Below are 24,122 nucleotides of genomic sequence, written 5' to 3'. Positions count from 1 at the left end.
CAGACTGGGGGTTAGTGAGAGGACTTACTGGTGTCTCCAAGTGGCCACACACCTCTCCAGACTGGGGTTTAGTGAGAGGACTAACTGGTGTCTCCAAGTGGCCACACACCTCTCCAGACTGGGGGTTAGTGAGAGGACTTACTGCTGTCTCCAAGTGGCCACACACCTCTCCAGACTGGGGGTTAGTGAGAGGACTAACTGGTGTCTCCAAGTGGCCACACACCTCTCCAGACTGGGGGTTAGTGAGAGGACTAACTGGTGTCTCCAAGTGGCCACACACCTCTCCAGACTGGGGTTTAGTGAGAGGACTAACTGGTGTCTCCAAGTGGCCACACACCTCTCCAGACTGGGGGTTAGTGAGAGGACTTACTGCTGTCTCCAAGTGGCCACACACCTCTCCAGACTGGGGGTTAGTGAGAGGACTTACTGGTGTCTCCAAGTGGCCACACACCTCTCCAGACTGGGGTTTAGTGAGAGGACTAACTGGTGTCTCCAAGTGGCCACACACCTCTCCAGACTGGGGGTTAGTGAGAGGACTTACTGCTGTCTCCAAGTGGCCACACACCTCTCCAGACTGGGGGTTAGTGAGAGGACTTACTGGTGTCTCCAAGTGGCCACACACCTCTCCAGACTGGGGTTTAGTGAGAGGACTAACTGGTGTCTCCAAGTGGCCACACACCTCTCCAGACTGGGGGTTAGTGAGAGGACTAACTGGTGTCTCCAAGTGGCCACACACCTCTCCAGACTGGGGGTTAGTGAGAGGACTAACTGGTGTCTCCAAGTGGCCACACACCTCTCCAGACTGGGGTTTAGTGAGAGGACTAACTGGTGTCTCCAAGTGGCCACACACCTCTCCAGACTGGGGGTTAGTGAGAGGACTTACTGCTGTCTCCAAGTGGCCACACACCTCTCCAGACTGGGGGTTAGTGAGAGGACTAACTGGTGTCTCCAAGTGGCCACACTCTAGTGCTGTAATAAGGCACTGTGGTGGTTGATGGTAGTAAAGTATGCTGTAATAAGGCTGGGTCCTGGTTGTAAAGTATGCTGTAATAAGGCTGGGTCCTGGTAGTAAAGTATGCTATAATAAGGCTGGGTCCTGGTAGTAAAGTATGCTGTAATAAGGCTGGGTCCTGGTAGTAAAGTATGCTGTAATAAGACTGGGTCCTGGTTGTAAAGTATGCTGTAATACGGCTGGGTCCTGGTTGTAAAGTATGCTGTAATAAGGCTGGGTCCTGGTTGTAAAGTATGCTGTAATAAGGCTGGGTCCTGGTTGTAAAGTATGCTGTAATAAGGCTGGGTCCTGGTTGTAAAGTATGCTGTAATAAGGCTGGGTCCTGGTTGTAAAGTATGCTGTAATAAGGCTGGGTCCTGGTTGTAAAGTATGCTGTAATAAGGCTGGGTCCTGGTTGTAAAGTATGCTGTAATAAGGCTGGGTCCTGGTTGTAAAGTATGCTGTAATAAGGCTGGGTCCTGGTAGTAAAGTACGCTGTAATAAGGCTGGGTCCTGGTTGTAAAGTATGCTGTAATAAGGCTGGGTCCTGGTTGTAAAGTATGCTGTAATAAGGCTGGGTCCTGGTTGTAAAGTATGCTATAATAAGGCTGGGTCCTGGTTGTAAAGTATGCTGTAATAAGGCTGGGTCCTGGTAGTAAAGTATGCTGTAATAAGGCTGGGTCCTGGTAGTAAAGTATGCTGTAATAAGGCTGGGTCCTGGTTGTAAAGTATGCTGTAATAAGGCTGGGTCCTGGTAGTAAAGTATGCTGTAATAAGGCTGGGTCCTGGTAGTAAAGTATGCTATAATAAGGCTGGGTCCTGGTAGTAAAGTATGCTGTAATAAGGCTGGGTCCTGGTTGTAAAGTATGCTGTAATAAGGCTGGGTCCTGGTAGTAAAGTATGCTGTAATAAGGCTGGGTCCTGGTAGTAAAGTATGCTGTAATAAGGCTGGGTCCTGGTTGTAAAGTATGCTGTAATAAGGCTGGGTCCTGGTTGTAAAGTATGCTGTAATAAGGCTGGGTCCTGGTTGTAAAGTATGCTGTAATAAGGCTGGGTCCTGGTAGTAAAGTATGCTATAATAAGGCTGGGTCCTGGTAGTAAAGTATGCTGTAATAAGGCTGGGTCCTGGTAGTAAAGTATGCTGTAATAAGACTGGGTCCTGGTTGTAAAGTATGCTGTAATAAGGCTGGGTCCTGGTTGTAAAGTATGCTGTAATAAGGCTGGGTCCTGGTTGTAAAGTATGCTGTAATAAGGCTGGGTCCTGGTTGTAAAGTATGCTGTAATAAGGCTGGGTCCTGGTTGTAAAGTATGCTGTAATAAGGCTGGGTCCTGGTTGTAAAGTATGCTGTAATAAGGCTGGGTCCTGGTTGTAAAGTATGCTGTAATAAGGCTGGGTCCTGGTTGTAAAGTATGCTGTAATAAGGCTGGGTCCTGGTTGTAAAGTATGCTGTAATAAGGCTGGGTCCTGGTAGTAAAGTATGCTGTAATAAGGCTGGGTCCTGGTTTCAAAGTATGCTGTAATAAGGCTGGGTCCTGGTTGTAAAGTATGCTGTAATAAGGCTGGGTCCTGGTAGTAAAGTATGCTATAATAAGGCTGGGTCCTGGTTGTAAAGTATGCTGTAATAAGGCTGGGTCCTGGTAGTAAAGTATGCTGTAATAAGGCTGGGTCCTGGTTGTAAAGTATGCTGTAATAAGGCTGGGTCCTGGTTGTAAAGTATGCTGTAATAAGGCTGGGTCCTGGTTGTAAAGTATGCTGTAATAAGGCTGGGTCCTGGTAGTAAAGTATGCTGTAATAAGGCTGGGTCCTGGTAGTAAAGTATGCTGTAATAAGGCTGGGTCCTGGTTGTAAAGTATAATGTAATAAGGCTGGGTCCTGGTAGTAAAGTATGCTATAACAAGGCTGGGTCCTGGTTGTAAAGTATGCTGTAAATAAGCCCATACCATTGTCAGAGTCACAAAGCCATAGGCCATCTTGGGAGAGGCTGGGGGCATGGGACCCACAGGGATGTCTCTGAACTAGAAAGGGGAAAATATAGCCAGTATTAACATACAACATACATGTCATCAATACCATATATGTCATCAAATGCCTCTCTATATAGTGTGATACTTCTGACCAGAGCCCGTGCATCCTAGTATGCCCTATATAATACACTAGAGCACTATGGGTCTTGGTCAAGTAGTGCACTATATAGGGCATAGAGTGCCATTTGGGACATAACCTAAGATGAACTGAGTCCTGTGGGTTTGTTCCAGTCTTGTTACCATGGTGATGGTGTCCCGTATGGCCAGTATATTCTCTACTGGGTTAGGACAGGTTAAGGGTTGTTACCATGGTGATGGTATTCCGTATGGCCAGTATATTCTCTACTGGGTTAGGGCAGGTTAAGGGTTGTTACCATGGTGATGGTGTTCCGTATGGCCAGTATATTCTCTACTGGGTTAGGGCAGGTTAAGGGTTGTTACCATGGTGATGGTGTTCCGTATGGCCAGTATATTCTCTACTGGGTTAGGACAGGTTAAGGGTTGTTACCATGGTGATGGTGTTCCGTATGGCCAGTATATTCTCTACTGGGTTAGGGCAGGTTAAGGGTTAGGCTTGTTACCATGGTGATGGTGTTCCGTATGGCCAGTATATTCTCTACTGGGTTAGGACAGGTTAAGGGTTGTTACCATGGTGATGGTGTCCCGTATGGCCAGTATATTCTCTACTGGGTTAGGACAGGTTAGGGGTGTTACCTTGCTGATGGTGTCCCGTATGGCCAGTAGTTTCTCTGTAGGGTCTCCTGCCTCAGACAGAGGGGCGTTGTAGTCATAACTGGTCACTACCGACCTAAACCTGTTATCATGGTCCGCTCCTACAGGGTTAACACAACTACAGTTATACATCTGCTCCTACAGGGTTAACACAACTACAGTTATACATCTGCTCCTACAGGGTTAACACAACTACAGTTATACATCTGCTCCTACAGGGTTAACACAACAACATCTGCTCCTACAGGGTTAACACAACAACAGTTATACATCTGATCCTACAGGGTTAACACAACTACATCTGATCCTACAGGGTTAACACAACTACATCTGATCCTACAGGATTAACACAACTACAGTTATACATCTGATCCTACAGGGTTAACACAACTACATCTGATCCTACAGGGTTAACACAACTACATCTGATCCTACAGGGTTAACACAACTACAGTTATACATCGGATCCTACAGGGTTAACACGACAACAGATATACATCTGATCCTACAGGGTTAACACGACTACAGTTACACATCTGATCCTACAGGGTTAACACAACAACAGATATACATCTGATCCTACAGGGTTAACACAACAACAGATATACATCTGATCCTACAGGGTTAACACGACTACAGTTACACATCGGATCCTACAGGGTTAACACAACAACAGATATACATCTGATCCTACAGGGTTAACACAACAACAGATATACATCTGATCCTACAGGGTTAACACAACAACAGTTATACATCTGATCCTACAGGGTTAACACAACTACAGTTATACATCTGATCCTACAGGGTTAACACGACTACAGCTGCTCCTACAGGGTTAACACAACAACAGCTGCTCCTACAGGGTTAACACAACAACAGCTGCTCCTACAGGGTTAACACAACTACAGTTATACATCTGATCCTACAGGGTTAACACGACTACAGCTGCTCCTACAGGGTTAACCCAACTACAGATATACATCTGCTCCTACAGGGTTAACACAACAACAGATATACATCTGCTCCTACAGGGTTAACACAACTACAGCTGATCCTACAGGGTTAACACAACTACAGTTATGCATCTGCTCCTACAGGGTTAACACAACAGTTATACATCTGATCCTACAGGGTTAACACAACTACAGCTGCTCCTACAGGGTTAACACAACTACAGTTATACATCTGATCCTACAGGGTTAACACAACATCAGCTGCTCCTACAGTGTTAACACAACTACAGCTGATCCTACAGGGTTAACACAACAACAGTTATACATCTGATCCTACAGGGTTAACACAACTACAGTTATACATCTGATCCTACAGGGTTAACACAACTACAGCTGATCCTACAGGGTTAACACAACTACAGCTGATCCTACAGGGTTAACACAACAACAGTTATACATCTGATCCTACAGGGTTAACACAACTACAGATATACATCTGCTCCTACAGGGTTAACACAACTACAGTTATACATCTGATCCTACAGGGTTAACACAACTACAGTTATACATCTGCTCCTACAGGGTTAACACAACTACAGCTGATCCTACAGGGTTAACACAACTACAGTTATACATCTGCTCCTACAGGGTTAACACAACAACAGCTGATCCTACAGGGTTAACACAACAACAGCTGCTCCTACAGGGTTAACACAACAACAGCTGATCCTACAGGGTTAACACAACAATAGTTATACATCTGCTCCTACAGGGTTAACACAACTACAGCTGATCCTACAGGGTTAACACGACTACAGTTATACATCTGATCCTACAGGGTTAACACAACAACAGTTATACATCTGATCCTACAGGGTTAACACGACTACAGCTGCTCCTACAGGGTTAACACAACTACAGTTATACATCTGATCCTACAGGGTTATCACAACTACAGTTATACAGCTGATCCTACAGGGTTAACACAACTACAGTTATACATCTGATCCTACAGGGTTAACACAACTACAGATATACAGCTGATCCTACAGGGTTAACACAACTACAGTTATACAGCTAATCCTACAGGGTTAACACAACAACAGCTGCTCCTACAGGGTTAACATGAGGGAACAACAAGTTATACTTCGACAGTATTAAATGATTGGTATACGAGACTTAATGAAGGAAATATTGATACAGGCTATTAAACCAACCATTCCAGTAGCCGAAGTTGGTCCCTCCTTCAAACATATACCTGTAGTGAGAGAATAGAACAACTGCTTTTGTTATGTTGTGTGGGATGATAAAAAATTTAAAAAAAGCTTATTAATTTAGCTTGTTCCTTACTACGGCACCTTACCAATCACATTGTTCCTTACTACGGCACCTTACCAATCACATTGTTCCTTACTACGGCTCCTTACCAATCACATTGTTCCTTACTACGGCACCTTACCAATCACATTGTTCCTTACTACGGCACCTTACCAATCACATTGTTCCTTACTACAACACCTTACCAATCACATTGTTCCTTACTACGGCTCCTTACCAATCACATTGTTCCTTACTACGGCACCTTACCAATCACATTGTTCCTTACTACGGCACCTTACCAATCACATTGTTCCTTACTACGGCACCTTACCAATCACATTGTTCCTTACTACGGCTCCTTACCAATCACATTGTTCCTTACTACAACACCTTACCAATCACATTGTTCCTTACTACGGCACCTTACCAATCACATTGTTCCTTACTACAACACCTTACCAATCACATTGTTCCTTACTACAACACCTTACAAATCACATTGTTCCTTACTACGGCACCTTACCAATCACATTGTTCCTTACTACGGCACCTTACCAATCACATTGTTCCTTACTACAACACCTTACCAATCACATTGTTCCTTACTACGGCTCCTTACCAATCACATTGTTCCTTACTACAACACCTTACCAATCACATTGTTCCTTACTACAACACCTTACCAATCACATTGTTCCTTACTACAACACCTTACCAATCACATTGTTCCTTACTACGGCACCTTACCAATCACATTGTTCCTTACTACGGCACCTTACCAATCACATTGTTCCTTACTACAACACCTTACCAATCACATTGTTCCTTACTACGGCACCTTACCAATCACATTGTTCCTTACTACGGCACCTTACCAATCACATTGTTCCTTACTACGGCACCTTACCAATCACATTGTTCCTTACTACGGCACCTTACCAATCACATTGTTCCTTACTACGGCTCCTTACCAATCACATTGTTCCTTACTACGGCACCTTACCAATCACATTGTTCCTTACTACGGCACCTTACCAATCACATTGTTCCTTACTACAACACCTTACCAATCACATTGTTCCTTACTACGGCACCTTACCAATCACATTGTTCCTTACTACAACACCTTACCAATCACATTGTTCCTTACTACAACACCTTACCAATCACATTGTTCCTTACTACGGCACCTTACCAATCACATTGTTCCTTACTACGGCACCTTACCAATCACATTGTTCCTTACTACAACACCTTACCAATCACATTGTTCCTTACTACGGCTCCTTACCAATCACATTGTTCCTTACTACAACACCTTACCAATCACATTGTTCCTTACTACAACACCTTACCAATCACATTGTTCCTTACTACAACACCTTACCAATCACATTGTTCCTTACTACAACACCTTACCAATCACATTGTTCCTTACTACGGCACCTTACCAATCACATTGTTCCTTACTACGGCACCTTACCAATCACATTGTTCCTTACTACGGCACCTTACCAATCACATTGTTCCTTACTACGGCACCTTACCAATCACATTGTTCCTTACTACGGCACCTTACCAATCACATTGTTCCTTACTACGGCACCTTACCAATCACATTGTTCCTTACTACAACACCTTACCAATCACATTGTTCCTTACTACGGCACCTTACCAATCACATTGTTCCTTACTACGGCACCTTACCAATCACATTGTTCCTTACTACGGCACCTTACCAATCACATTGTTCCTTACTACGGCACCTTACCAATCACATTGTTCCTTACTACGGCTCCTTACCAATCACATTGTTCCTTACTACGGCACCTTACCAATCACATTGTTCCTTACTACGGCACCTTACCAATCACATTGTTCCTTACTACAACACCTTACCAATCACATTGTTCCTTACTACGGCACCTTACCAATCACATTGTTCCTTACTACGGCACCTTACCAATCACATTGTTCCTTACTACGGCACCTTACCAATCACATTGTTCCTTACTACGGCACCTTACCAATCACATTGTTCCTTACTACGGCACCTTACCAATCACATTATTTTCAGTGTCTCATCAGTGAATGGCTAAAACATTTGCCTTTTTTATGAAACCTTTGGCACTTCTATCATACACAGAGGGTTCGAGGACCTACATGTTGACGCTGGCCCCAATGCTGAGCATCTCCCCCAGCATCCTGCTGACCTTCTGGGTGTCCACCTGAGCATGCTGGTCCCCCCAGTGGTCCAGCCACCCCGTGTAGAACTCAGAGTTCACCTGGAACACACAGGAGATTTGTCTGGTCATGGTACTACATCATCAACATCTAATAGTTTAGTCTGGTCATGGTACTACATCATCTAATAGTTTAGTCTGGTCATGGTACTACATCATCTAATAGTTTAGTCTGGTCATGGTACTACATCATCTAATAGTTTAGTCTGGTCATGGTAATACATTATCATCTAACAGTTTAGTCTGGTCATGGTACTACATCATCATCATCTAATAGTTTAGTCTGGTCATGGTACTACATCATCTAATAGTTTAGTCTGGTCATGGTACTACATCATCATCTAATAGTTTAGTCTGGTCATGGTACTACATCATCATCTAATAGTTTAGTCTGGTCATGGTACTACATCATCATCATCTAATAGTTTAGTCTGGTCATGGTACTACATCATCATCTAATAGTTTAGTCTGGTCATGGAACTACATCATCATCATCTAATAGTTTAGTCTGGTCATGGTACTAGATATCTAATAGTTTAGTCTGGTCATGGTACTACATCATCATCATCTAATAGTTTAGTCTGGTCATGGTACTACATCATCATCTAATAGTTTAGTCTGGTCATGGTACTACATATCTAATAGTTTAGTCTGGTCATGGTACTACATCATCTAATAGTTTAGTCTGGTCATGGTACTACATCATCATCATCTAATAGTTTAGTCTGGTCATGGTACTACATCATCTAATAGTTTAGTCTGGTCATGGTACTACATATCTAATAGTTTAGTCTGGTCATGGTACTACATCATCTAATAGTTTAGTCTGGTCATGGTACTACATAATCTAATAGTTTAGTCTGGTCATGGTACTACATCAACACCTAATAGTTTAGTCTGGTCATGGTACTACATAATCTAATAGTTTAGTCTGGTCATGGTACTACATAATCTAATAGTTTAGTCTGGTCATGGTACTACATCAACACCTAATAGTTTAGTCTGGTCATGGTACTACATCATCATCATCTAATAGTTTAGTCTGGTCATGGTACTACATAATCATCATCTAATAGTTTAGTCTGGTCATGGTACTACATCAACATCTAATAGTTTAGTCTGGTCATGGTACTACATCATCATCATCTAATAGTTTAGTCTGGTCATGGTACTACATCATCATCATCTAATAGTTTAGTCTGGTCATGGTACTACATCATCATCATCTAATAGTTTAGTCTGGTCATGGTACTACATCATCTAATAGTTTAGTCTGGTCATGGTACTACATCATCATCTAATAGTTTAGTCTGGTCATGGTACTACATCATCATCTAATAGTTTAGTCTGGTCATGGTACTACATCATCTAACAGGTTAGTCTGGTCATGGTACTACATCATCTAATAGTTTAGTCTGGTCATGGTACTACATCATCTAATAGTTTAGTTTGGTCATGGTACTACATCATCATCTAATAGTTTAGTCTGGTCATGGTACTACATTATCATCTAATAGTTTAGACTGGTCATGGTACTACATAATCATCATCTAATAGTTTAGTCTGGTCATGGTACTACATCATCTAATAGTTTAGTCTGGTCATGGTACTACATCATCTAATAGTTTAGTCTGGTCATGGTACTACATAATCATCATCTAATAGTTTAGTCTGGTCATGGTACTACATCATCATCTAATAGTTTAGTCTGGTCATGGTACTACATCATCTAATAGTTTAGTCTGGTCATGGTACTACATCATCTAATAGTTTAGTCTGGTCATGGTACTACATCATCATCTAATAGTTTAGTCTGGTCATGGTACTACATCATCTAATAGTTTAGTCTGGTCATGGTACTACATCATCATCTAATAGTTTAGTCTGGTCATGGTACTACATCATCATCTAATAGTTTAGTCTGGTCATGGTACTACATCATCTAACAGGTTAGTCTGGTCATGGTACTACATCATCTAATAGTTTAGTCTGGTCATGGTACTACATCATCTAATAGTTTAGTCTGGTCATGGTACTACATCATCTAATAGTTTAGTCTGGTCATGGTACTACATCATCTAATAGTTTAGTCTGGTCATGGTACTACATCATCTAATAGTTTAGTCTGGTCATGGTACTACATCATCTAATAGTTTAGACTGGTCATGGTACTACATCATCATCATCTAATAGTTTAGTCTGGTCATGGTACTACATCATCATCATTTAATAGTTTAGTCTGGTCATGGTACTACATCATCTAATAGTTTAGTCTGGTCATGGTACTACATAATCATCATCTAATAGTTTAGTCTGGTCATGGTACTACATCATCATCTAATAGTTTAGTCTGGTCATGGTACTACATCATCTAATAGTTTAGTCTGGTCATGGTACTACATCAACATCTAATAGTTTAGTCTGGTCATGGTACTACATCATCATCTAATAGTTTAGTCTGGTCATGGTACTACATCATCATCTAACAGTTTAGTCTGGTCATGGTACTACATAATCATCATCTAATAGTTTAGTCTGGTCATGGTACTACATCATCATCTAATAGTTTAGTCTGGTCATGGTACTACATCATCTAATAGTTTAGTCTGGTCATGGTACTACATCAACACCTAATAGTTTAGTCTGGTCATGGTACTACATCATCTAATAGTTTAGTCTGGTCATGGTACTACATCATCATCTAATAGTTTAGTCTGGTCATGGTACTACATCAACATCTATTAGTTTAGTCTGGTCATGGTACTACATCATCATCTAATAGTTTAGTCTGGTCATGGTACTACATCATCTAACAGTTTAGTCTGGTCATGGTACTACATCATCATCTAATAGTTTAGTCTGGTCATGGTACTGCATCATCTAATAGTTTATTCTGGTCATGGTACTACATTATCATCTAATAGTTTAGTCTGGTCATGGTACTACATCATCATCATCTAATAGTTTAGTCTGGTCATGGTACTACATCATCTAACAGGTTAGTCTGGTCATGGTACTACATCATCATCTAACAGTTTAGTCTGGTCATGGTACTACATCATCTAATAGTTTAGTCTGGTCATGGTACTACATAATCATCATCTAATAGTTTAGTATGGTCATGGTACTACATCATTATCTAATAGTTTAGTCTGGTCATGGTACTACATCATCGAATAGTTTAGTCTGGTCATGGTACTACATCATCTAATAGTTTAGTCTGGTCATGGTACTACATCATCATCTAATAGTTTAGTCTGGTCATGGTACTACATCATCATCTTATAGTTTAGTCTGGTCATGGTACCACATCATCATCTAATAGTTTAGTCTGGTCATGGTACTACATCATCATCTAATAGTTTAGTCTGGTCATGGTACTACATCATCATATAATAGTTTAGTCTGGTCATGGAACTACATCATCATCTAATAGTTTAGTCTGGTCATGGTACTACATCATCATCTAATAGTTTAGTCTGGTCATGGTACTACATCATCATCTTATAGTTTAGTCTGGTCATGGTACTACATCATCTAACAGTTTAGTCTGGTCATGGTACTACATCATCTAATAGTTTAGTCTGGTCATGGTACTACATCATCATCTAATAGTTTAGTCTGGTCATGGTACTACGTCATCATCTTATAGTTTAGTCTGGTCATGGTACTACATCATCATATAATAGTTTAGTCTGGTCATGGAACTACATCATCATCTAATAGTTTAGTCTGGTCATGGAAATACATCATCATCTAATAGTTTAGTCTGGTCATGGTACTACATCATCATCTTATAGTTTAGTCTGGTCATGGTACTACATCATCATATAATAGTTTAGTCTGGTCATGGAACTACATCATCATCTAATAGTTTAGTCTGGTCATGGAACTACATCATCATCTAATAGTTTAGTCTGGTCATGGTACTACATCATCATATAATAGTTTAGTCTGGTCATGGTACTACATCATCATCTAATAGTTTAGTCTGGTCATGGTACTACATCATCTAATAGTTTAGTCTGGTCATGGTACTACATCAACACCTAATAGTTTAGTCTGGTCATGGTACTACATAATCATCATCTAATAGTTTAGTCTGGTCATGGTACTACATCATCATCTAATAGTTTAGTCTGGTCATGGTACTACATCATCATCTAATAGTTTAGTCTGGTCATGGTACTACACCATCATCTAACAGTTTAGTCTGGTCATGGTACTACATCATCATCTAATAGTTTAGTCTGGTCATGGTACTACATCATCTAATAGTTTAGTCTGGTCATGGTACTACATCATCTAATAGTTTAGTCTGGTCATGGTACTACATCAACATCTAATAGTTTAGTCTGGTCATGGTACTACATCAACATCTAATAGTTTAGTCTGGTCATGGTACTACATCATCTAATAGTTTAGTCTGGTCATGGAACTACATCATCATCTAACAGTTTAGTCTGGTCATGGTACTACATCATCTAATAGTTTAGTCTGGTCATGGTACTACATCAACACCTAATAGTTTAGTCTGGTCATGGTACTACATAATCATCATCTAATAGTTTAGTCTGGTCATGGTACTACATCATCATCTAATAGTTTAGTCTGGTCATGGTAATTCATCATCATCTAATAGTTTAGTCTGGTCATGGTACTACATCATCATCTAACAGTTTAGTCTGGTCATGGTACTACATCATCTAATAGTTTAGTCTGGTCATGGTACTACATAATCTAATAGTTTAGTCTGGTCATGGTACTACATCATCTAATAGTTTAGTCTGGTCATGGTACTACATCAACATCTAATAGTTTAGTCTGGTCATGGTACTACATCAACATCTAATAGTTTAGTCTGGTCATGGTACTACATCATCTAATAGTTTAGTCTGGTCATGGAACTACATCATCATCTAACAGTTTAGTGTGGTCATGGTACTATATCATCATCATCTAATAGTTTAGTCTGGTCATGGTACTACATCATCATCATCTAATAGTTTAGTCTGGTCATGGTACTACATCATCTAATAGTTTAGTCTGGTCATGGTACTACATCATCTAATAGTTTAGTCTGGTCATGGTACTACATCATCATCTAATAGTTTAGTCTGGTCATGGTACTACATAATCATCATCTAATAGTTTAGTCTGGTCATGGTACTACATATCTAATAGTTTAGTCTGGTCATGGTACTACATCATCTAATAGTTTAGTCTGGTCATGGTACTACATCATCATCATCTAATAGTTTAGTCTGGTCATGGTACTACATCATCATCTAATAGTTTAGTCTGGTCATGGTACTACATAATCATCATCTAATAGTTTAGTCTGGTCATGGTACTACATATCTAATAGTTTAGTCTGGTCATGGTACTACATCAACATCTAATAGTTTAGTCTGGTCATGGTACTACATCAACATCTAATAGTTTAGTCTGGTCATGGTACTACATCATCTAATAGTTTAGTCTGGTCATGGAACTACATCATCATCTAACAGTTTAGTCTGGTCATGGTACTACATCATCTAATAGTTTAGTCTGGTCATGGTACTACATCAACACCTAATAGTTTAGTCTGGTCATGGTACTACATAATCATCATCTAATAGTTTAGTCTGGTCATGGTACTACATCATCATCTAATAGTTTAGTCTGGTCATGGTAATTCATCATCATCTAATAGTTTAGTCTGGTCATGGTACTACATCATCATCTAACAGTTTAGTCTGGTCATGGTACTACATCATCTAATAGTTTAGTCTGGTCATGGTACTACATAATCTAATAGTTTAGTCTGGTCATGGTACTACATCATCTAATAGTTTAGTCTGGTCATGGTACTACATCAACATCTAATAGTTTAGTCTGGTCATGGTACTACATCAACATCTAATAGTTTAGTCTGGTCATGGTACTACATCATCTAATAGTTTAGTCTGGTCATGGAACTACATCATCATCTAACAGTTTAGTGTGGTCATGGTACTATATCATCATCATCTAATAGTTTAGTCTGGTCATGGTACTACATCATCATCATCTAATAGTTTAGTCTGGTCATGGTACTACATCATCTAATAGTTTAGTCTGGTCATGGTACTACATCATCTAATAGTTTAGTCTGGTCATGGTACTACATCATCATCTAATAGTTTAGTCTGGTCATGGTACTACATATCTAATAGTTTAGTCTGGTCATGGTACTACATCATCTAATAGTTTAGTCTGGTCATGGTACTACATCATCATCATCTAATAGTTTAGTCTGGTCATGGTACTACATCATCATCTAATAGTTTAGTCTGGTCATGGTACTACATAATCATCATCTAATAGTTTAGTCTGGTCATGGTACTACATATCTAATAGTTTAGTCTGGTCATGGTACTACATCATCTAATAGTTTAGTCTGGTCATGGTACTACATCATCATCATCTAATAGTTTAGTCTGGTCATGGTACTACATCATCATCTAATAGTTTAGTCTGGTCATGGTACTACATCATCATCTAATAGTTTAGTCTGGTCATGGTACTACATCATCTAAAAGTTTAGTCTGGTCATGGTACTACATCATCATCTAATAGATTAGTCTGGTCATGGTACTACATCATCTAATAGTTTAGTCTGGTCATGGTACTACATCATCATCTAATAGTTTAGTCTGGTCATGGTACTACATCATCATCTAATAGTTTAGTCTGGTCATGGTACTACATCAACATCTAATAGTTTAGTCTGGTCATGGTACTACATCATCTAATAGTTTAGTCTGGTCATGGAACTACATCATCATCTAACAGTTTAGTCTGGTCATGGTACTACATCATCTAATAGTTTAGTCTGGTCATGGTACTACATCAACACCTAATAGTTTAGTCTGGTCATGGTACTACATAATCATCATCTAATAGTTTAGTCTGGTCATGGTACTACATCATCATCTAATAGTTTAGTCTGGTCATGGTAATTCATCATCATCTAATAGTTTAGTCTGGTCATGGTACTACATCATCATCTAACAGTTTAGTCTGGTCATGGTACTACATCATCTAATAGTTTAGTCTGGTCATGGTACTACATAATCTAATAGTTTAGTCTGGTCATGGTACTACATCATCTAATAGTTTAGTCTGGTCATGGTACTACATCAACATCTAATAGTTTAGTCTGGTCATGGTACTACATCAACATCTAATAGTTTAGTCTGGTCATGGTACTACATCATCTAATAGTTTAGTCTGGTCATGGAACTACATCATCATCTAACAGTTTAGTGTGGTCATGGTACTATATCATCATCATCTAATAGTTTAGTCTGGTCATGGTACTACATCATCATCATCTAATAGTTTAGTCTGGTCATGGTACTACATAATCATCATCTAATAGTTTAGTCTGGTCATGGTACTACATATCTAATAGTTTAGTCTGGTCATGGTACTACATCATCTAATAGTTTAGTCTGGTCATGGTACTACATCATCTAACAGTTTAGTCTGGTCATGGTACTACATCATCTAATAGTTTAGTCTGGTCATGGTACTACATCATCATCTAATAGTTTAGTCTGGTCATGGTACTACGTCATCATCTTATAGTTTAGTCTGGTCATGGTACTACATCATCATATAATAGTTTAGTCTGGTCATGGAACTACATCATCATCTAATAGTTTAGTCTGGTCATGGAAATACATCATCATCTAATAGTTTAGTCTGGTCATGGAACTACATCATCATCTAATAGTTTAGTCTGGTCATGGTACTACATCATCATATAATAGTTTAGTCTGGTCATGGTACTACATCATCATCTAATAGTTTAGTCTGGTCATGGTACTACATCATCTAATAGTTTAGTCTGGTCATGGTACTACATCAACACCTAATAGTTTAGTCTGGTCATGGTACTACATAATCATCATCTAATAGTTTAGTCTGGTCATGGTACTACATCATCATCTAATAGTTTAGTCTGGTCATGGTACTACATCATCATCTAATAGTTTAGTCTGGTCATGGTACTACACCATCATCTAACAGTTTAGTCTGGTCATGGTACTACATCATCATCTAATAGTTTAGTCTGGTCATGGTACTACATCATCTAATAGTTTAGTCTGGTCATGGTACTACATCATCTAATAGTTTAGTCTGGTCATGGTACTACATCAACATCTAATAGTTTAGTCTGGTCATGGTACTACATCAACATCTAATAGTTTAGTCTGGTCATGGTACTACATCATCTAATAGTTTAGTCTGGTCATGGAACTACATCATCATCTAACAGTTTAGTCTGGTCATGGTACTACATCATCTAATAGTTTAGTCTGGTCATGGTACTACATCAACACCTAATAGTTTAGTCTGGTCATGGTACTACATAATCATCATCTAATAGTTTAGTCTGGTCATGGTACTACATCAACATCTAATAGTTTAGTCTGGTCATGGTACTACATCAACATCTAATAGTTTAGTCTGGTCATGGTACTACATCATCTAATAGTTTAGTCTGGTCATGGAACTACATCATCATCTAACAGTTTAGTGTGGTCATGGTACTATATCATCATCATCTAATAGTTTAGTCTGGTCATGGTACTACATCATCATCATCTAATAGTTTAGTCTGGTCATGGTACTACATCATCTAATAGTTTAGTCTGGTCATGGTAATACATCATCTAATAGTTTAGTCTGGTCATGGTACTACATCATCATCTAATAGTTTAGTCTGGTCATGGTACTACATAATCATCATCTAATAGTTTAGTCTGGTCATGGTACTACATATCTAATAGTTTAGTCTGGTCATGGTACTACATCGTCTAATAGTTTAGTCTGGTCATGGTACTACATCATCATCATCTAATAGTTTAGTCTGGTCATGGTACTACATCATCATCTAATAGTTTAGTCTGGTCATGGTACTACATAATCATCATCTAATAGTTTAGTCTGGTCATGGTACTACATATCTAATAGTTTAGTCTGGTCATGGTACTACATCATCTAATAGTTTAGTCTGGTCATGGTACTACATCATCATCATCTAATAGTTTAGTCTGGTCATGGTACTACATCATCATCTAATAGTTTAGTCTGGTCATGGTACTACATCATCATCTAATAGTTTAGTCTGGTCATGGTACTACATCATCTAAAAGTTTAGTCTGGTCATGGTACTACATCATCATCTAATAGATTAGTCTGGTCATGGTACTACATCATCTAATAGTTTAGTCTGGTCATGGTACTACATCATCATCTAATAGTTTAGTCTGGTCATGGTACTACATCATCATCTAATAGTTTAGTCTGGTCATGGTACTACATCATCTAATAGTTTAGTCTGGTCATGGTACTACATCAACATCTAATAGTTTAGTCTGGTCATGGTACTACATCATCATCTAATAGTTTAGTCTGGTCATGGTACTACATCATCATCATCTAATAGTTTAGTCTGGTCATGGTACTACATCATCATCATCTAATAGTTTAGTCTGGTCATGGTACTACATCATCATCATCTAATAGTTTAGTCTGGTCATGGTACTACATCATCATCTAATAGTTTAGTCTGGTCATGGTACTACATCATCATCTAATAGTTTAGTCTGGTCATGGTACTACATCATCTAATAGTTTAGTCTGGTCATGGTACTACATCATCATCATCTAATAGTTTAGTCTGGTCATGGTACTACATCATCATCTAATAGTTTAGTCTGGTCATGGTACTACATCATCATCTTATAGTTTAGTCTGGTCATGGTACTACATCATCTAACAGTTTAGTCTGGTCATGGTACTACATCATCTAATAGTTTAGTCTGGTCATGGTACTACATCATCATCTAATAGTTTAGTCTGGTCATGGTACTACGTCATCATCTTATAGTTTAGTCTGGTCATGGTACTACATCATCATATAATAGTTTAGTCTGGTCATGGAACTACATCATCATCTAATAGTTTAGTCTGGTCATGGAAATACATCATCATCTAATAGTTTAGTCTGGTCATGGTACTACATCATCATCTAATAGTTTAGTCTGGTCATGGTACTACATCATCATATAATAGTTTAGTCTGGTCATGGAACTACATCATCATCTAATAGTTTAGTCTGGTCATGGTACTACATCATCATCTAATAGTTTAGTCTGGTCATGGTACTACATCATCATCTTATAGTTTAGTCTGGTCATGGTACTACATCATCTAACAGTTTAGTCTGGTCATGGTACTACATCATCTAATAGTTTAGTCTGGTCATGGTACTACATCATCATCTAATAGTTTAGTCTGGTCATGGTACTACGTCATCATCTTATAGTTTAGTCTGGTCATGGTACTACATCATCATATAATAGTTTAGTCTGGTCATGGAACTACATCATCATCTAATAGTTTAGTCTGGTCATGGAAATACATCATCATCTAATAGTTTAGTCTGGTCATGGTACTACATCATCATCTTATAGTTTAGTCTGGTCATGGTACTACATCATCATATAATAGTTTAGTCTGGTCATGGAACTATATCATCATCTAATAGTTTAGTCTGGTCATGGAACTACATCATCATCTAATAGTTTAGTCTGGTCATGGTACTACATCATCATATAATAGTTTAGTCTGGTCATGGTACTACATCATCATCTAATAGTTTAGTCTGGTCATGGTACTACATCATCTAATAGTTTAGTCTGGTCATGGTACTACATCAACACCTAATAGTTTAGTCTGGTCATGGTACTACATAATCATCATCTAATAGTTTAGTCTGGTCATGGTACTACATCATCATCTAATAGTTTAGTCTGGTCATGGTACTACATCATCATCTAATAGTTTAGTCTGGTCATGGTACTACATCATCATCTAACAGTTTAGTCTGGTCATGGTACTACATCATCATCTAATAGTTTAGTCTGGTCATGGTACTACATCATCTAATAGTTTAGTCTGGTCATGGTACTACATCATCTAATAGTTTAGTCTGGTCATGGTACTACATCAACATCTAATAGTTTAGTCTGGTCATGGTACTACATCAACATCTAATAGTTTAGTCTGGTCATGGTACTACATCATCTAATAGTTTAGTCTGGTCATGGAACTACATCATCATCTAACAGTTTAGTCTGGTCATGGTACTACATCATCTAATAGTTTAGTCTGGTCATGGTACTACATCAACACCTAATAGTTTAGTCTGGTCATGGTACTACATAATCATCATCTAATAGTTTAGTCTGGTCATGGTACTACATCATCATCTAATAGTTTAGTCTGGTCATGGTACTACATCATCATCTAATAGTTTAGTCTGGTCATGGTACTACATCATCATCTAACAGTTTAGTCTGGTCATGGTACTACATCATCTAATAGTTTAGTCTGGTCATGGTACTACATAATCTAATAGTTTAGTCTGGTCATGGTACTACATCATCTAATAGTTTAGTCTGGTCATGGTACTACATCAACATCTAATAGTTTAGTCTGGTCATGGTACTACATCAACATCTAATAGTTTAGTCTGGTCATGGTACTACATCATCTAATAGTTTAGTCTGGTCATGGAACTACATCATCATCTAACAGTTTAGTCTGGTCATGGTACTATATCATCATCATCTAATAGTTTAGTCTGGTCATGGTACTACATCATCATCTAATAGTTTAGTCTGGTCATGGTGCTACATCATCTAATAGTTTAGTCTGGTCATGGTACTACATCATCTAATAGTTTAGTCTGGTCATGGTACTACATCATCATCTAATAGTTTAGTCTGGTCATGGTACTACATAATCATCATCTAATAGTTTAGTCTGGTCATGGTACTACATATCTAATAGTTTAGTCTGGTCATGGTACTACATCATCTAATAGTTTAGTCTGGTCATGGTACTACATCATCATCATCTAATAGTTTAGTCTGGTCATGGTACTACATCATCATCTAATAGTTTAGTCTGGTCATGGTACTACATAATCATCATCTAATAGTTTAGTCTGGTCATGGTACTACATATCTAATAGTTTAGTCTGGTCATGGTACTACATCATCTAATAGTTTAGTCTGGTCATGGTACTACATCATCATCATCTAATAGTTTAGTCTGGTCATGGTACTACATCATCATCTAATAGTTTAGTCTGGTCATGGTACTACATCATCATCTAATAGTTTAGTCTGGTCATGGTACTACATCATCTAAAAGTTTAGTCTGGTCATGGTACTACATCATCATCTAATAGATTAGTCTGGTCATGGTACTACATCATCTAATAGTTTAGTCTGGTCATGGTACTACATCATCATCTAATAGTTTAGTCTGGTCATGGTACTACATCATCATCTAATAGTTTAGTCTGGTCATGGTACTACATCATCATCTGATAGTTTAGTCTGGTCATGGTACTACATCATCAACATCTAATAGTTTAGTCTGGTCATGGTACTACATCATCATCTAATAGTTTAGTCTGGTCATGGTACTACATCATCATCATCTAATAGTTTAGTCTGGTCATGGTACTACATCATCATCATCTAATAGTTTAGTCTGGTCATGGTACTACATCATCATCATCTAATAGTTTAGTCTGGTCATGGTACTACATCATCATCTAATAGTTTAGTCTGGTCATGGTACTACATCATCATCTAATAGTTTAGTCTGGTCATGGTACTACATCATCTAATAGTTTAGTCTGGTCATGGTACTACATCATCATATAATAGTTTAGTCTGGTCATGGTACTACATCATCATCTAATAGTTTAGTCTGGTCATGGTACTACATCATCTAATAGTTTAGTCTGGTCATGGTACTACATCAACACCTAATAGTTTAGTCTGGTCATGGTACTACATAATCATCATCTAATAGTTTAGTCTGGTCATGGTACTACATCATCATCTAATAGTTTAGTCTGGTCATGGTACTACATCATCATCTAACAGTTTAGTCTGGTCATGGTACTACATCATCATCTAATAGTTTAGTCTGGTCATGGTACTACATCATCTAATAGTTTAGTCTGGTCATGGTACTACATCATCTAATAGTTTAGTCTGGTCATGAAACTACATCATCATCTAACAGTTTAGTCTGGTCATGGTACTACATCATCTAATAGTTTAGTCTGGTCATGGTACTACATCAACACCTAATAGTTTAGTCTGGTCATGGTACTACATAATCATCATCTAATAGTTTAGTCTGGTCATGGTACTACATCATCATCTAATAGTTTAGTCTGGTCATGGTACTACATCATCATCTAATAGTTTAGTCTGGTCATGGTACTACATCATCATCTAACAGTTTAGTCTGGTCATGGTACTACATCATCTAATAGTTTAGTCTGGTCATGGTACTACATAATCTAATAGTTTAGTCTGGTCATGGTACTACATCATCTAATAGTTTAGTCTGGTCATGGTACTACATCAACATCTAATAGTTTAGTCTGGTCATGGTACTACATCAACATCTAATAGTTTAGTCTGGTCATGGTACTAAATCATCTAATAGTTTAGTCTGGTCATGGAACTACATCATCATCTAACAGTTTAGTCTGGTCATGGTACTATATCATCATCATCTAATAGTTTAGTCTGGTCATGGTACTACATCATCATCATCTAATAGTTTAGTCTGGTCATGGTACTACATCATCTAATAGTTTAGTCTGGTCATGGTACTACATCATCTAATAGTTTAGTCTGGTCATGGTACTACATCATCATCTAATAGTTTAGTCTGGTCATGGTACTACATAATCATCATCTAATAGTTTAGTCTGGTCATGGTACTACATATCTAATAGTTTAGTCTGGTCATGGTACTACATCATCTAATAGTTTAGTCTGGTCATGGTACTACATCATCATCATCTAATAGTTTAGTCTGGTCATGGTACTACATCATCATCTAATAGTTTAGTCTGGTCATGGTACTACATAATCATCATCTAATAGTTTAGTCTGGTCATGGTACTACATATCTAATAGTTTAGTCTGGTCATGGTACTACATCATATAATAGTTTAGTCTGGTCATGGTACTACATCATCATCATCTAATAGTTTAGTCTGGTCATGGTACTACATCATCATCTAATAGTTTAGTCTGGTCATGGTACTACATAATCATCATCTAATAGTTTAGTCTGGTCATGGTACTACATATCTAATAGTTTAGTCTGGTCATGGAACTACATCATCATCTAATAGTTTAGTCTGGTCATGGAAATACATCATCATCTAATAGTTTAGTCTGGTCATGGTACTACATCATCATCTTATAGTTTAGTCTGGTCATGGTACTACATCATCATATAATAGTTTAGTCTGGTCATGGAACTACATCATCATCTAATAGTTTAGTCTGGTCATGGAACTACATCATCATCTAATAGTTTAGTCTGGTCATGGTACTACATCATAATATAATAGTTTAGTCTGGTCATGGTACTACATCATCATCTAATAGTTTAGTCTGGTCATGGTACTACATCATCTAATAGTTTAGTCTGGTCATGGTACTACATCAACACCTAATAGTTTAGTCTGGTCATGGTACTACATAATCATCATCTAATAGTTTAGTCTGGTCATGGTACTACATCATCATCTAATAGTTTAGTCTGGTCATGGTACTACATCATCATCTAACAGTTTAGTCTGGTCATGGTACTACATCATCTAATAGTTTAGTCTGGTCATGGTACTACATCATAATCTAATAGTTTAGTCTGGTCATGGTACTACATCATCTAATAGTTTAGTCTGGTCATGGTACTACATCAACATCTAATAGTTTAGTCTGGTCATGGTACTACATCAACATCTAATAGTTTAGTCTGGTCATGGTACTACATCATCATCATCTAATAGTTTAGTCTGGTCATGGTACTACATCATCATCTAATAGTTTAGTCTGGTCATGGTACTACATCATCATCTAATAGTTTAGTCTGGTCATGGTACTACATCATCTAATAGTTTAGTCTGGTCATGGTACTACATCATCATCTAATAGTTTAGTCTGGTCATGGAACTACATCATCATCTAATAGTTTAGTCTGGTCATGGTACTACATCATCATATAATAGTTTAGTCTGGTCATGGTACTACATCATCATCTAATAGTTTAGTCTGGTCATGGTACTACATCATCTAATAGTTTAGTCTGGTCATGGTACTACATCATCATCTAACAGTTTAGTCTGGTCATGGTACTACATCATCATCTAATAGTTTAGTCTGGTCATGGTACTACATCATCTAATAGTTTAGTCTGGTCATGGTACTACATCAACATCTAATAGTTTAGTCTGGTCATGGTACTACATCAACATCTAATAGTTTAGTCTGGTCATGGTACTACATCATCATCATCTAATAGTTTAGTCTGGTCATGGTACTACATCATCATCTAATAGTTTAGTCTGGTCATGGTACTACATCATCATCTAATAGTTTAGTCTGGTCATGGTACTACATCATCTAATAGTTTAGTCTGGTCATGGTACTACATCATCATCTAATAGTTTAGTCTGGTCATGGAACTACATCATCATCTAATAGTTTAGTCTGGTCATGGTACTACATCATCATATAATAGTTTAGTCTGGTCATGGTACTACATCATCATCTAATAGTTTAGTCTGGTCATGGTACTACATCATCTAATAGTTTAGTCTGGTCATGGTACTACATCATCATCTAACAGTTTAGTCTGGTCATGGTACTACATCATCATCTAATAGTTTAGTCTGGTCATGGTACTACATCATCTAATAGT

General features: G+C 38.2%; 1 protein-coding gene across 1 annotated transcript in view; it reads right to left on the bottom strand.

Moving 5' to 3' along the window:
* The window catches only part of LOC139381010 (galactosidase, beta 1-like), a 96,715-nt gene that overhangs the window by 7,391 nt on the left and 65,202 nt on the right, over positions 1-24,122 (bottom strand). The window contains exons 8-11 of the mRNA XM_071124239.1: positions 8,188-8,309; positions 5,922-5,962; positions 3,731-3,849; positions 2,933-3,007 (exon numbers count right to left, since the gene is read on the bottom strand). Coding sequence (XP_070980340.1) covers positions 2,933-3,007; positions 3,731-3,849; positions 5,922-5,962; positions 8,188-8,309 — 357 coding nt within the window. The remainder of the gene's footprint in view (positions 1-2,932; positions 3,008-3,730; positions 3,850-5,921; positions 5,963-8,187; positions 8,310-24,122) is intronic.

Source organism: Oncorhynchus clarkii, chromosome 22, assembly GCF_045791955.1.
Source record: "Oncorhynchus clarkii lewisi isolate Uvic-CL-2024 chromosome 22, UVic_Ocla_1.0, whole genome shotgun sequence".
Classification (NCBI taxonomy): domain Eukaryota; kingdom Metazoa; phylum Chordata; class Actinopteri; order Salmoniformes; family Salmonidae; genus Oncorhynchus; species Oncorhynchus clarkii.
The sequence above is the reverse complement of the archived record's forward strand: the minus strand, read 5'-3'. Positions and strand labels throughout refer to the sequence as shown.